This window comes from Ceratotherium simum, chromosome 16, assembly GCF_057802395.1.
Source record: "Ceratotherium simum simum isolate JZ-2026a chromosome 16, ASM5780239v1, whole genome shotgun sequence".
Lineage (NCBI taxonomy): Eukaryota > Metazoa > Chordata > Mammalia > Perissodactyla > Rhinocerotidae > Ceratotherium > Ceratotherium simum.
Window position 1 is genome coordinate 36,946,747 of NC_141915.1, and position 14,864 is coordinate 36,961,610.

A 14,864-nucleotide genomic window follows, 5' to 3' on the forward strand; every position below is an offset into this window, starting at 1 on the left:
GGCATGAGACCCACTCCCAGGAATACAGCCACGGAGCCAAGGTCTAGGGCCCAGGCCTTTTAGGGAGAGAATAAGAGAGCAGCAGGGGCTCAGCACGCCCCTCCCTGCCCCTGGAGGCAGCGTGACTGGGTGGCCAAAGGAAGCCAGGCCTGGTGAGGACAATAGATCTAGCGGCAAAATATATCAAGTGTGTGGTCTGGGTGAGTCACGTGATCCAGACATGCTCCCATCTCCGGCCCTTTGCACCTGCTGTTCCCTCTGCCTGATGCTCTTCCCCGCAGACTTCTGCAGGGTGTGGCCCTCAGGTCTCCGTTTAACTGGCCCCTTCTCAGTCAGATCTTCCCTGGTCCCCCTACTTAAACCGAGCCTCCCTCACTCCCATCCCACTTCCGTGCTTTATTTTTCTCCATAGCACTTACTGCTGTCTGACATACTGGGTTCTTTCTCTTCCTCCCTCCCTCCCTTTCTCCCTCCCTTCCTTCCTCTGTCTGCCTCCTTTCTATAGACTGAAATACCAATTGTGTTTACAGATATACCCCTGGTTTAGTTCTCTATTGCTGTGTAACGGATTACCTTAAAAATTTAGCAGCTTACAACTAGCATTTATTGAGTGACGTGGAGGTGGTGGTGTGGCCTGGGGACCAGTCTCTGGATGCGGGCTGGCTGGCACGGCGGCTCTGATGCACCTGGTGCCTTTCCTTTGCGTTGGAGGCCGCCTCCGCAGAGGGTGCCGGGCGCGGGCAGCTGGAGGCGGTGGAGTCCGGTGCGCAGGTGGTGTGGTGTGTGCGTATCCAGCCCCTGGACAGGCCATTTCCCCAGTGACCAGAAAAATCCAGGCTGAGTTCTTCAGTGCAACCAGTGGTTTTGGACTCTCTGGTGATTTTGGCATACGACTCAGATGCTGTGCTGGATCACTTTCCATATCCAGATCCTTCTCAGTGGACAGATGAAGAATTAGGCACCCTTCCTGTTGATGAAGACGGAAACCACGGACTCAGCTCTTTACAAGAGGCAGGTGAGATTTTCAAGAAATTATGGACTTTATATTGTACATTAAAGTTGTAAATTAAAGTGTTTTAGGGCCAGTCCCGTGGCTTGGCGGTTAAGTGCGTGCGCTCCGCTGCCAGCGGCCCGGGTTCGGATCCCGGGTGCGCACTGATGCACTGCTTCTCTGGCCTGGCCGCGTCCCACGTACAGCAACTAGAAGGTTGTGTAGCTATGACATACAACTGTCTACTGGGATTTTGGGGGGAAAATTAAAAAAAATAAAAAAATAAAGTGTTTTGGTCAAGAATGAGAAAAAAACAAAAAACTAGCCTTTATTATCTCCCAGTTTCTGCAAGCCAAGAATCCTGACGAGGTGACAGTCATCTCAAGGCCTGACCGGGGCGGGAGGGTCTGCATCCAAGCTCACTCCTGTGGGTGGTGACAGGCCTCAGGTTTGCCCTGGCTGCTGGCGGGAGGCCTCTGTTCCTTGCCTGCAGGCCTCCCTATAGGACACACAACATGGCAGCTCGCTTCTCCCAGAGCAAGTGATCCAAGAAAGAGGGAGAGTAAGAGAGCACTCAAGACGGAAGCCACAGTCTTCTATAACCTCTATTGGAAGAGACGTCCCTTCGCTTCTACCCAATGCCACCGGTCACTCAGACCAACCCTGGGACAGTGTGGGAGGGGACTGCCCAAGGGTGTGGACACCAGGATGCGGGCATCATTGAGGCCATCTTGGAAGTTGCCTACCACAATTCCCAACACACACTCGGCCTGCAGAAGATGCTCAATAAACAGTTGTAGAATGAGGGTAGGAATGATTTCAGCAGAATGCGTAGCCTGGGCTTCGGTTCCCACAGGGAGCTAATAGCCCGGACCACTGCCCCATCCCTGCAGGACCCTAAACACGTTCCGCTTTCCTCAACCCCCTCCCTGCCCCCACGATGCCCTCTTATAATTCAACTCCACCTCTTCCCAGCTGCGGGACCTTGGGCAAGTTTCCAAACTCACAGGCCTGTTGTGGGGATTAAAAGAGATGAGGGTGTAAGCATCGTAGTGGCTGACACACATGAGCCCTCAATAAATGCCCATCGTGGGCAGTACTGTGTGTTACTAATCCTGAAGGGAAAAACCAAAGTGTCTCCCTGGCATCAGGAGCAGTTTTAGAGCTGGGGTGTGGTGTGAGTGTGTGTGTGTGTGTGTGTGTCTATAGGTTTGCTCTTCCGAGAGCAGCGGCTGAGAGGAGCTGTCCCAGGTTGGCAGTGCCTGGGATGGGTCATGTGGTCCAGACAGCAGGTTTATCACTGGACCACAGACAGTCCCACGCTGGGGCCTTAGTCATCCAAACAGGCAGGACAGATGATGAGCACACGGGCTGCTGTCCACTCACACCGAGGAGCATGTGTCACACCAGCGGTTCTTAACCTTTTTGCAGGGAGGGGAAGTGAAGGGAGGTGGTATCAGAAAACCTTTTGAAAGCTTACACAAGAATACACATTTGTGGGGCCGGCCCCGTGGCATAGCGGTTAAGTGCTCCGCTGCTGGCGGCCCGGGTTTGGATCCCGGGCACGCACCGACGCACCGCTTGTCAGGCCATGCTGTGGCAGAGTCCCACATAAAGTGGAGGAAGATCAGCATGGATGTTAGCTCAGAGCCAGTCTTCCTCAGCAAAAAAAAAAGAGGAGGATTGGCAAGGATGTTCGCTCAGGGCTGATCTTCTTCACAAAAAAACAAAGAAAAACAACAAAAAAAAGAATACACTTTTGTACATAAACAGAAAAAAGTATGTATAATGGCTCAGGCCATTCAAAGATGGACCCTAGAGTGCGGCCCCCTGAAGGCAATGACTAGAGCTTGTGTCTCCTGAACAAATGCATGCATGAATGAATAAATAAAAAAAGAATCAACAGCATAAAGGCCAGAACCATGGCATCTTTGCTGCTTAGCCGCACATCTTCTCCCTTTGTATCATCACCTCAGGAAAACTGGTGGCTTCAAAGGACCTGCATTCAAGTTTTGCCTTCACTACCTTACCAATTATGTGACCTTGGACTTGTCACCTAACCTCTCTCAGCCTCATTTTCCTCATCAGGAAAATAATGTGAATTACAGAGAGTGCTTTGTAAGCTACAAAGCCGACTAAAAACAGGAGGGACTCTTATTTTGGTTGGACTCTTATTCTGGTGGATGCATCTGGATTTAGGCAAAAGGCACCAAATGTTCATATCAACCAGCTCCTGTCAGCACAGACCTCCCTTGGGAATGGGAAGATTCCCCGGGTGGGGCAGTTTGCTCAGAGAAAGGTGTAAAAACAGCCTGAGCTGCCAGCCCTGTCTGTTGTTAGCATACCCACAGTCCGATGGCCAGGTTACAACACAACTGAGGCTGGGACAGCTAGCTTTGGTCTCATGCCAGGCCTGAGGCCACACCCGGCACGAGGAGGAGAGGAGATTGCAAATCCTGCGATCACTCAGGCAGCACATCTGTATTGAGCAGCTACTCTAGATCAAGGGCTGTGCTAGGTGAGGGGAAGTGAACCCGTGTGGTCCCTTGTCCTCTTGGAGCTGACGGTCTGATGGGCAGCAGATATTAATCAGTCACCCAGGAGCAGTACAGGGTGCTGTGGAGATGTGTACCGGGAGGTCCTGATCTCAGGGTGGGGTGGGGGGGGTTGTGGGCAGGACAAGTGTCCTTTCAGAAGTGACACATGAGCTGAGCCCTGAACTCAGTCAGGGGCCATGGACAGGGCAGGGGAAGTACTCTGGGCAGAGGCTACAGTAAGTGCAAGGGGCCTGTGGTAGCTCATATGAAAGTCTGAAAGAAGGCTGGTGTGGTTGGAACACATAGAGTGAGGGGGACAGGGAGGCGAGATGCAGTTAGAGAAGTAACCAGGGACACGAGGCAGGTGAGACTAAATCTCCTTGTTCTCTTCACTGTGACATTTGCAGAGACGAAAGAACTGGAGTGGCAGATTTCAAGTCTCTGAGAGCTGTTAAACAGAAGAAGGGTGCCTCACAAGCCAAACGAGAGGAACTACCCCAGCAAGTGGAATCTTGTGAGTCAGAGAGCAAGGACTTCCTGGCCCAGAGGGGACCCTGGGGCATTGCTTTCTCTGCTTTACCTGTCGTGTCTGCCAGGTAGCAGAAAGGGGTTTGTTTGTCTGTTCATTCACTCCTCTGTCCTGTTCCCTCTGCCACATTACTCCCTGTCCTTGCTGCTTATCGAAGAGGACAGTGGACAGCTCTATCAGGGTGAGTCGTGTGGAGAAGGCCTGGGAGTGGAAGGCAGGGAGGGAAAGACGCAGATGGGAGTGGGGAGAAGGTTGGTTGGAGAAGGTTGTTCTGGAGTGTGGAGATGAGAGGGGAGAGGACGGATAGCCAGGAGCAACCAAGAACAGGAGTTGCGGTGGGACAGGGGAGGAGAGTGGTCAGGATGGGGGACCCCACCCCTGGATTATGAGTCTCCTGGTTTGTGTGTGTGTGTGAGGGAGATCAGTTCTGAGCTAACATTTGATGCTGATCCTCCTCTTTTTTGGCCGAGGAAGACTGGCCCTGCGCTAACATCCATGTCCATCTTCCTCTACTTTATATGGGGCGCCACCACAGCATGGCGTGACAAGCGGTGCGTCGGTGCACGCCCAGGATCCGAACCCATGAACTCTGGGCCACTAAAGCGGAGCGCACGCACTTAACCGCTTGCGCCACTGGGCCAGCCCCTATGAGTCTCCTCTTTATCCTGGAGGCCTCTCAGGTCCCAGCTGCCTTCCCGCTGAAGGACGAGACAGAATTGCCCTGATGGTCACAGGGAGAGCAGATCTGCCAGTTGTTCTCTGACACTCTTTTGGGAAGGCCTGTCTGCTTGGCTGGCTCCCTGTCTAGACTGTGAGCTCCTTGAGGGCCGGGTTTATGTCTCGTTCAATATCACATCTCCCAGTGCCTGATGCAGTTAACATCTGTTGAACGAAAGATAGCACAAATGAATGAATACTATATCGTGGTGATGGCTTAGAGAGCAGGAGACTGTCCCCAGCTACTGATGGGACCCAGCTCTGAATATCTGAGCCTTGATCTAAGTCATTGTCGGATTCTTCCCAGGATTAGGGTGGGGGCGGGACAGCCTATTCAGATCCGGAAAAAGGGCAACTCAGAACTCAGAAACTTTGAAGGCAAGCCATGTGATGTTCTGGTTAGGAATGTAGCTCTGCAGACAATTGCCGGGGTTCAAGTCCTGCTTCTGCCACTTCCTAGCTGTGTGATATTGCATAAATGACATACCACTCTGTGCCTCATTTTTCTCATCTGTAAAATGGGGGAACTTATAGATCATAGGGTTGATGTGAGAATGAAGAGCCGAGCCTTTTAGAACACTGTTTGCACACAGTAACTGCTCCATCAATGTGAGTGACCTGGAAAGGGATTTATTCAGCCCTGGTCCCTAAGCCCCAGCACAAGGCCTCACACCCAGAGCGCCTACTACAGATCTTGCAGAACCGCCTGAATGGGGTCACTGCCGGGGGTCTCCTCCACTAAGCCCACCTGCATCTGTCGCCAGATCCCTGAGGGCCCTTTGCCTTCTGCAGACAGAGAAGTGCAGACCTAAACATCCGGGCTGACCGCCACTTGCTACACAGCATTCTTGGGCAATGTCCCCAAGCTTCTGCCTTCTCATTTGTAAAAACGGGAATAGTAAAACCCATCCGCCGAGGTTATTGCGGGGATTATGTGCCCCACATCTAGTTGGTGCCCGGAAGGCAATCCTCCTTCCCCAGGTGGAGTGTATGGACCAACTCCTGCGATCTGCCCCTCCCTCTCACCCTTGTCCCTCCCACCATGAGGGAGTGGCCTCCTGGAGTCCTGGCCTCACTGGCTCTAACATCAAAACCTTGGGCACGAGTCACAGCCTCTTTGTGAAGACCAGCAGGAGAGCTCCATCCCTGGGCACCTGAGTCAGGGTTCAGCAGGGACTCCTGTCTCTGTCACCTCAGATAACTCCCGTCCCCACAAGCTCTCTGCCAGAATGACAGAACTGAGTCATAAGGTGAACCTCTCGGGAGGAGAGGAAGTTCTGCAGCCTGAGTGCTGGGCAGAGGCCTCAACCTGCTGGGGGCTAGGGTGGGGGTGGGATTCCCTTTCCCTTTCTGTCCCCATCTTTAGGCACATGGCTCATCACCCAACTTGCTTACTCACTGGCACAATGAGAGGGGAAAGTTTAAAGAGAGAAAGGATTATGTCCTGAAAATTTTAGTGTAGGGAAAACTAGGAGTTTCCACATTTATTCCACAAAGGCACTTTGTACGCAGCTCCTGCGCGCTTTGGGATTCCCATCCTGGAAGGCAGAGCTGGGCGGTAAGAACTCGCTATAGGCAGCAAGTTATCTGCCCACCCCTCCCCCAATCCCACCACTGACTTTGGAAAGAAGGTTGAAAGGGCTGCCAATTGCATCAAAGGGTCAGGATTTGCACATAGTGTCTCCTGGGGGCCGGAGACCCTGGGCAAGTCATTTGATCTGAGTCTCAATTTCCCTCTTGTAAAGTGGGGATAATACTGGGGTGACCTGTTAGTGTGAAGGTTAAATGAGGGAACAAAATGGAGCACTAACGTGGGGCTGGACCCAGCAGGGGACTTGTTTCATTCAACAACAAACATCTAAGGCCTACTGTGTGCCAGGGTCTATATGCTAAGGACTGGGGGGACATTAATAATAAGACCACCATGGTCTCCGGCCTCATGCTGCTTACAGGAGAGGAGGGGTCCCACCGAATGAGAGGGACGGTGTAGGGTAATGGTTAAGGCAAGTAGGTTGGAAACCCAGCTCTACCGTTCACCATCTGGGTGACCCTGGGCTAGCCTCAACTCTTTGTGCCTTGATTTCCCCACAGTAATATGAGCCACACACCCACTTAGAGGGCGGTGAGGATTACATGAATTGACACAAGGAAAAATCTTTATAGCACCTACTACGTGCTCTGGCAGCACACATGTGATCAGTGAAATAAAAGGACCTTCGGGATGTGTAACACAGCAAGAGATGATGTGGGGCTGAGCCTGCCCAGCAAATGGACAGGGGGCAGGCGTGTTCCTGAGGAGGGAGGTCCCGAGGAGAGCACAGGGTGTGCTGGAGAGCCAGACGAAAGGGTGAGGAGTGAAGACAGGGGTGTGGGATGAAGTGGAGCAGCGAGCTAGCTTCAGCAGTCGGGCGTTGGGAGTTAGTCAAGGGTTTCAAGGATCAGGTTTGCAGCTTTAAAGCGCTGGTTCCCCTTGGTACATGCAGAAACATGGCACACATCTGTCTTGTTTATTAACGTACTTCTAGCCCCTGGTACAGAGATTAGGGTAATTCCTTGCTGACTCTCACTCCTCCTCTGATTTCCAGCCCCATCAGCTTCCAGATCACTCTGGGCCTTTGCATTCGTTGGCTCTCTTCGAGGAGTGGAGCAGGGGGACACTTAGGGAGGACTGAAGTCAGACCCAGGTCTGGGAGCACCTACATCCTCCCCACCCACACTGCCTCTTTGTGATCCCATGAGTCGGGTGTGCCTTTCTTTCTCACCACCAAGCTGTGAGGGCAGAAACGGGCAGGAGAGTGTAGCTGGGAAGGGACTCTTAGGAAGCAGAGGAGAAAGTGGGTGTTTTATTTACAACCCCACTTGCAAAGGGGCAAAGTGTCCGGTCGGTCCCCCAACTCCGTTGACAGGGTAGGGGAGCGGGAGAGTCCCTTTCCCGGCCGGCAATCCCCTGTAACCTGTAACCGGGGAAAGCGTCCCGAGGGCGGGGCGGGGCGCTGTGGCTCCGCCTGGAGGGCAGAGGGCACACAGGGGAAAGGAACAGAGGCACTGCCTTTCCTGGGCTGGGTCAACCGGTGCCTACCACCGGGCTTACGAGCGAAGAACGGCGTGAGGGCTGGAGGTGGGGGTGCATTTCTGCACATCTCAGGGATCAGAGCCCTGGAGGCGGCGGCTGAGAAAGTCCACAGCGCTGGCACTTCTAGGCGTGTGGGCGGGGACTTATGTAGAGCCCGCAGCCGCTCTAATGAGGGTGCCCCCACCCACGCTCCTCTGAAGGGGTGCGCCGGCTCTCCACCCTCCTTCCCTCCCCCCCTACGCCCAATCCCACCTTCGCTGGCACTCCCGGAGCCTCCAGGTCAGCCGGGAGGCGTGGCCCGCAGACGGCCCGCCCCTTGATGTGCGCCGGCGCCGCTGTGATTGGACAGTCGCTTGTGACGTGCGGGGACTGCGGTGGGCCCGGGTGCTGCGGCTGCCGCAGCGCTAGCCGCGGCTCCGGCTCCGGCTCCGGCTCCCGGGCATTTAAAGGGGACGCGGCGGCGGCCGGGGGGATGGGGGGCAGGTGGAGAGGACGGCCCAGACGCACATCATCCACGGCCCCTCGGGACTGGAGGGACTCGTGAGCCGGAGCCCAGAAATCCGGGGGTGGATAAGACACCGCGTCCCCCCCAATTCCCGTAAGCACCCCTTGCTCCATCCTGCGCCCAAATACCTCAGCTAGCCCCTCTCCCCACTCTTTGCACTCCAAACTCAGCCAGGACAGACCTCTACCGCCGCCGCTCCCCAAGTGAGTCCTGGGCTCTCCGAGGTAGGGGAGGACTGGGGTCCCGGAGTGGGGTGGGGGCTGTGTGGAGTTTGAGGGCGCTCCTTCACGCGTGTCAGCGGAAGAGTCCCTGGAGCGGAGGAGTAAGTCCCCCTTCTTTCTCCTACCCAGGAACGTGGTGCCCGGGTATCCCTCCCTCCCCGCACTCGGACAAAGCGAAGGAATCTGTGCCCCCTTGCTCCATGCCACCCACAGTCCCCTGCGCTCCCCTCAGCTCCCCGAGCTGCGCACCCCCAGCCCCGCATTGGAGCGAAGCACCCGCCAGCTGGGGGTGTGCCAGAGAGCCTGCTTTCCAGCCACCTCTAAAAATATCTCTCCCCCAACTCCACCGGCAGCTGCCACCTCCCTGCCCCGTGAGGATCCCCTCCCAGCTTGTCCAGCCGGGCAGGGCAAGCCCAGAGGTGACTCCTGGTCCCAGCTTCCTGGCTGGCACCAGAGCTCTGGATCATCACTGCCAGCTAGTCAGGACAGCACGCCCACAGCCCAAGGGGGTCTCTATGGCAGTAGGGGAAGCTCTGGCTGCGATTTTCCCAAGAGGCACCAGAGATCCTTGAGTTCTAAATCTGATTTTGATGCTGTGTGACCCCAAGGATATTAGCTTGACCTCTCTGGGCCTCTGTTTTTCCTATTTGCTGCTGGCAGTAGTGAGCAGGGAAGAGACCATGGTGAAGGTGGGAGTGCTATCTGAGGGAAGGAGAGAATGCCAGCTTAGTGACTGAATCTGATTTCTAGTGATTGATACAAGGAGAGCTGGTCTTGGGAAAAGAGCTTGTCACTGTGGTATCTCTGGGGTCCTCCCCCCATCCCCATCCTGCACATTTCCTGTGGAAAACTGTCCCAAAACTGTCTTGTGGGCTCTATCCATTAAGAGGGGAATTTCAAACTTAGGGCAGATGCCAAAGAGAGGCCCATTTCCCTCCCCCATCCCCAGGGGACCCTCCCAGCCCATTCCCATAGCTGTCGTCTAAGAGCTTTTGTGTAAAAGGCGGGAGGAAGCAGGAAAGAATCCGGTGATCCTGGGTGGAATCAGGGAGGCAGGCACTGCTTTCAGATGGGACTGGACTAGACTCTGGACTCCCTGCCACCCCAGAGAAACCCTTCTCTCCTCTCTCTGCTCCAGCCTGTGCGAGAGGCTCAGAGATCCTGCCCCCCTTTTCTCTGAGGAACTCTTTTTGGTGACCACAAAAGGATTTGATCACTCAGGACAAAGCTGCCAGAGGTGAGTAACCTTTCTGGACATCACGGGAGCCAGATTCCCACGGCACCCGGGGTCCCTCTGACTACTGCTATAGGGGTGGGGTGTCACAGCATGGCCTTCTCACATTCCGGGGGAAGAAACTCAGGGTGCCTGGCTTTCTGCTCTGGGGACTGAAAGAAACAAGGGCAACTCACCCAACAGTAAATGTTTAACCGATTTCCCTAAATACTATTATTAGATGAAAAAAAAATGTAACTATGTCTTTTGCTATGAGAAATGAGAAGTTTTGAGCATGATATTGCAATAGAATATTCTACCAAATAAAAACAAAGAAAAAGAAACAAGGGCAAAGCAAGGAAGCTCGGTCTCTGGGTGGCTGCTGGAGACCCTTGGTATCTTTGCATCTGCCCCTCTCTGCTCCCCGTGCCCAACACATGTCCACTCCTGTTTGCTTTTACAATGGGAGTGGCATCCCCTGACCTTTCTCCTCAGACTCGCCTGGCCCCGGGCGGACATGTGATATTAGTCAGGATTCTGGAAGGCTGGAACTCCCTAGGGCCTGGGGATAGCCCTCCCATCCTCCAAAACATGCCTTTCCCTTGTCCCATGCCTCCCTCCCCTTTACTCCCATCTTCTCCTGGACCTGTGTCTCCTCTCCCTTTGTGCCCACTGCCCCATTCAGCTTTGGCCCCCTCTGCCAATTCCTAGATTAAAAATTCTTAGGGAAAAGGCTAAGACCCACATCCCATCCCTACCAAAGGGTTTAAGGCACGTGTGGTCAGAGTGGGGCGGGATGGGGTTCTTCAAGATGGACGGTGATAGAGCCCCTTCCTCCCACCTGTGCCCTGCTCCTGGGATGTCCCAGTCTCTGTCTTGGAGACAACAGTTTCTCCCTGTTGTCCTGGGATGGTCTGGGGAGAGTGTCACCTTGAAAAAGTCAGAGGGGTTTCCAGTGTCACCTGCTGTCACCACCAGAGGGCAGCAGCCAGCCAGACCTTTGCTCCTTTCCCTGTCTAGTCTCCTGGCTCTTTCCAGATCTGTTCCAGCTGCCTCTGGTCTCCCATTCAACTCCAGGGTGGAGGGTTGGGTGTGTGTAGGGAGGGACTGGGAGCTGTAGGTGGTGTCCCTATGAAGCCAAACACTGTCCCCAAAGCCACATAGCAAAGTCTGGCAGAAATTTCACTCTGACTCTCCTATCTGACTGCCAGCCCCCTGAAAGCACCGGGGAGGCCAGTCCCAGATCACCTTTGGTGCCCAGGGGTCCTGGCCCCCCAGCTGTGGTACAGTGATTCCGGTCATCTGCCTCTTCCCTTTGAGGGCAGAGGGCAGGCCAGGCTGTGGCCAGGTGTTCATGAACCAGACTCTGTCCTATGGAAACAACATGGCCTCAGGCAAGTTGTTTATTCTCCCTGAGAATGTGAGTGAAGGTGATGGGTAAACTGTGCTGTACCATCCACAAGAAAGGGGCAGTGATTGTACTGGAGAAAAAGGCACATGTGTCAGACCCTGAGATCTGGTTTTGAGATCTGTCTCTGCCACTTACAGTGGGTGACCTTTGAGCAAGTTGGTTACCCTCTCTGGTCTCTATTAATATCATCTGTAACCTCTCCAGTGTCGTGGGGGATTGTAAGAGGATGCCTGGCAAGGGCTTTGTGGTCTGTAAGTGCTATGCCTATTTGGGGGGTTGTTTTTACTGAGTCCCTGGGAGTGGTTCCTGGGGCTCAGCAGAGGGGATAGGGCCGGGTGGGCATTTGTGGTAGAAACAAAGCCAGATGAGCGGGCACCTTCAAATGGACCTTGTGTGGTTGTCAGGAGCTCTGGACGACGCCTGGAGGCCACCCAAGTCCCTACAGGTGGTGCCCAGGGTGATGCACCGACAATGAGCGGGTGTTTTCCAGTTGCCGGCCTCCGATGCCTGTCTAGGGTAAGTGGGTCCCTCCAGGGGTCTCTTAGGATGAGGCCTCAGCCCCCACATTCCCATCATGGGGTGGGAAGAGCCCTACTGAGCCCCTTTTAGGCTTGCCCTCACCTCTACTGGGATTCCACTAATCCCTGGAAGCTTCCATCCCAGGTGTGGGGTCCTGATGCTTTACATCCTCAACTCCAGTGATCCTGGGCCACTGAGACACCCAGATGGATGTTGGTGAGACCAGAAAGTGTCTCTAGGGATGAGGTCAAAAGGACAGTTCTGTTAGGGAGGCAGATAGCCAGGTTCAAATCTCAGCTCTGAAATTAGGAGCTTGGACTTCTGTTTCACAACTGGGCCATAAACATCACAGGAATATTAGAGAGAGAGTTAGGAAGGAACCAGAAAGAAGAGTGGTTCCATCTCAATTCACTGGGGCGGGAGGCCAGGAAGGAGAAAGGCAGTATGGTGGATATTCTGAAGCTGGATCTGATCTGCTCACTCTGCCTCTCTGTCACCTACAGCTGCTGGCAGGCAAAGGTGGCAGGGATAGGCTGCTGAGGGCTTCTGCTGTCTCCATTTGCTTGCCTTTCTTTGTGCCCTCACACTTGCCTTGTTGTCCCCCATCCTATCCCATGGCCCCCATCTGGCCCGAGGTCTCCACTTCCTGGAGCTCCCCATCCCCACTCCGTCTTCCTGTCTAGTCTGTCTCCCTGCTCCCCTAGCATGACTTCCTTCCAGCCCTCTCCTTCCCCATCACCGCGTCATAACCACCCCCCCCACCATGTCCCCATTACCTGCTCCCTCGTCCTCTGCCTTTTCAGCCACTGCTGCTCTCTCTCCTGTCCCTTACCTGTCTCCCAGGTATGTCGTGGCCTGGCACGGGAGGCTCCTACCTCCCCAATCCCCACTGCTTCTCCTGTTGCCCACCTGCTTCGGACTCTGGCAGGAACCCCACCTGGTGACACGTTCCACCTGGGGAACTGGCAAGTGACTAGTGATGAGCTGTTAGCACAGGGCCCTAAAACTCCCCAGAGAAGCTGTGTCCCATCCCTGGACCCCTGCCCAGTGCCATCTCGCTGGAAGCAGCTGCCAGAGAGCCTTCCTGGGTCTTGTGTGGTCAATCCACCTACCTGGTTATTCCAAGAACTAAAATCTAGTTCTCTGGCCAGCACAGAGACCCAGGCACCTAACTCTCAGGCCTGAGGACCTGGCACTCATTGTCCACATGTCTTAGATGGTGCGGAGGAGACTTCCCTGGAGTCTGGCTCCTTAGTGTCCACCATCAGCTTGGCATGGTCCAGATGGGGAATGAGGAGGCTACTCCAGTTGGGGGAACGGGTGGTTTCCCTTCACTATGTTAGGGAAGAAGGAAGTGGAGAGCTCTCTCCACCCTCCCATTAGCCACACCAACAACAGGAGTCACTGGAAGTCTCTAGAATGGTCTAGTCCAGAAACCTCCCCAAAGGGGTGACCCCTTGGAAGCTGCTCTTCCCCACTTTTAAGCTGACCCTTGTTAAGCCCCAGTGGCTCCAGATGAGAGTAGCAGAAACAGGTGCCAGGGAAGCCCTGCTGGGTTCAGAAGGAAGATGGTCCTCTGAGGATAAACTCCAGCGCAGTTAACCCAGAGGTGCCAAGGGGATGGGCAGGGAAGGCTGGGGTGGGGGTGGGGGCGGCGGCCTTGGGTACTCCGCCCAGCTTAACCAGCTTTGGGTCCTCCTCAGGTCTTGGATGTGCCAGCGCCTCTGGCCGTGTCCCGCTAACCAGCCTGTCCCGGGCCGGCTCCCGCCGCGCCCCCTCTCGCTTGCTCTCTCCTCCTCCTGCTCCTCTCCTCCCCGCTCCCAGGACGGCGGGATGGCCGCGCAGGGCGCGCCTCGCTTCCTCCTGACCTTCGACTTTGACGAGACCATCGTGGACGAAAACAGCGACGACTCGATCGTGCGCGCCGCGCCGGGCAAGCGGCTGCCAGAGAGCCTGCGCGCCACCTACCGCGAGGGCTTCTACAACGAGTACATGCAGCGCGTCTTCAAGTACCTGGGCGAGCAGGGCGTGCGGCCGCGGGACCTGCGCGCCATCTACGAGGCCATCCCCCTGTCGCCGGGCATGGGCGACCTGCTGCAGTTTGTGGCCAAGCAGGGCGCCAGCTTCGAGGTTATTCTCATCTCCGATGCCAACACCTTCGGCGTGGAGAGCGCACTGCGCGCCGCCGGCCACCACGACCTGTTCCGCCGCATCTTCAGCAACCCGGCGGGCCCCGACGCGCGGGGGCTGTTGGCGCTGCGGCCCTTCCACACGCACAGCTGCGCGCGCTGCCCCGCCAACATGTGCAAGCACAAGGTGCTCAGCGACTACCTGCGCGAGCGGGCCCACGACGGCGTGCACTTCGAGCGCCTTTTCTACGTGGGCGACGGCGCCAACGACTTCTGCCCCACGGGGCTGCTGGCGGGCGGCGACGTGGCCTTCCCGCGCCGCGGCTACCCCATGCACCGCCTCATCCAGGAGGCGCAGAAGGCCGAGCCCAGCTCCTTCCGCGCCAGCGTGGTGCCCTGGGAAACAGCCGCCGACGTGCGCGTGCATCTGCAGCAGGTGCTGCGGGCGTGCTGAGGACGGCGGCCGGCGGGGGCGCCCGGGCAGGGAAGGCGCGAGGAGGCGGGAGATGGGAAAGACAAACCTAGTTTTTCTTACTCCCTTTTCCCTTTCGCTTTGGTGTGCCCCTCTGGGAATTTCTGGAATTCCGGGCTCGTCCATTTGGAGGCTAGGGGAGGGAGTTCGGAGCAGTCCGTATCTACGTAGTTAACCCAGTTCGGTTGCCTCCCTAGTTCCTCTGCAAACGGTCAGATTCTGGAGTCTGGCCCCACTGGGGTGGTACGCATACAGGGGAAGGCAGTAGTGTTTCTAAAACCCTTGTAAGGCTCTCTTACAGGGGAGAGAAGGAACATCTCCCACTGCTGTAACCTTCCGTCTCCCAGATCCTGAAATCCTCCTGGCTGCACCTGACTCTCCGCCAACGGCCCCAGGCCTAGATCTTGCTTCACCTACCGCCACCCCACACTCCACCCCTTTTCTTGCCTCTCTTCCCCCGCCCACCCCGCCAGCATCCCCAAAGGGAAAAAAAGCCCGAGGGAACAGTCGCCTCCTGGTGGTGGAACGAGGTAGCACACTGTCCGGC

General features: G+C 55.7%; 1 protein-coding gene and 2 pseudogenes across 5 annotated transcripts; 2 read left to right on the plus strand and 1 right to left on the minus strand.

Annotated features, from left to right (window-relative positions):
- Window positions 1-677: 677 nt before the first annotated feature.
- Window positions 678-5,546, plus strand: LOC147914995 (NADH dehydrogenase [ubiquinone] 1 beta subcomplex subunit 2, mitochondrial pseudogene; annotated as a pseudogene).
- Window positions 3,440-14,694, plus strand: PHOSPHO1 (phosphoethanolamine/phosphocholine phosphatase 1). Of its 5 annotated transcripts, XM_087441020.1 has the most exons (5): window positions 3,440-3,509; window positions 3,936-4,042; window positions 9,712-9,810; window positions 11,602-11,713; window positions 13,541-14,694. In XM_087441020.1, the coding sequence occupies exons 4-5, from the start codon at window positions 11,669-11,671 to the stop codon at window positions 14,297-14,299; spliced, it is 804 nt and encodes a 267-aa protein (XP_087297146.1). In that variant the 5' UTR covers window positions 3,440-3,509; window positions 3,936-4,042; window positions 9,712-9,810; window positions 11,602-11,668; the 3' UTR covers window positions 14,300-14,694. The 5 variants fall into 5 exon arrangements, with proteins under 5 accessions (XP_087297146.1, XP_004434709.3, XP_087297147.1 ...); XM_004434652.3 differs by lacking the exons at window positions 3,440-3,509; window positions 3,936-4,042 and adding an exon at window positions 8,361-8,445; XM_087441021.1 differs by lacking the exons at window positions 3,440-3,509; window positions 3,936-4,042 and adding an exon at window positions 8,422-8,555.
- LOC147914996 (uncharacterized) lies at window positions 7,850-8,465 on the minus strand (annotated as a pseudogene).
- Window positions 14,695-14,864: the final 170 nt, after the last annotated feature.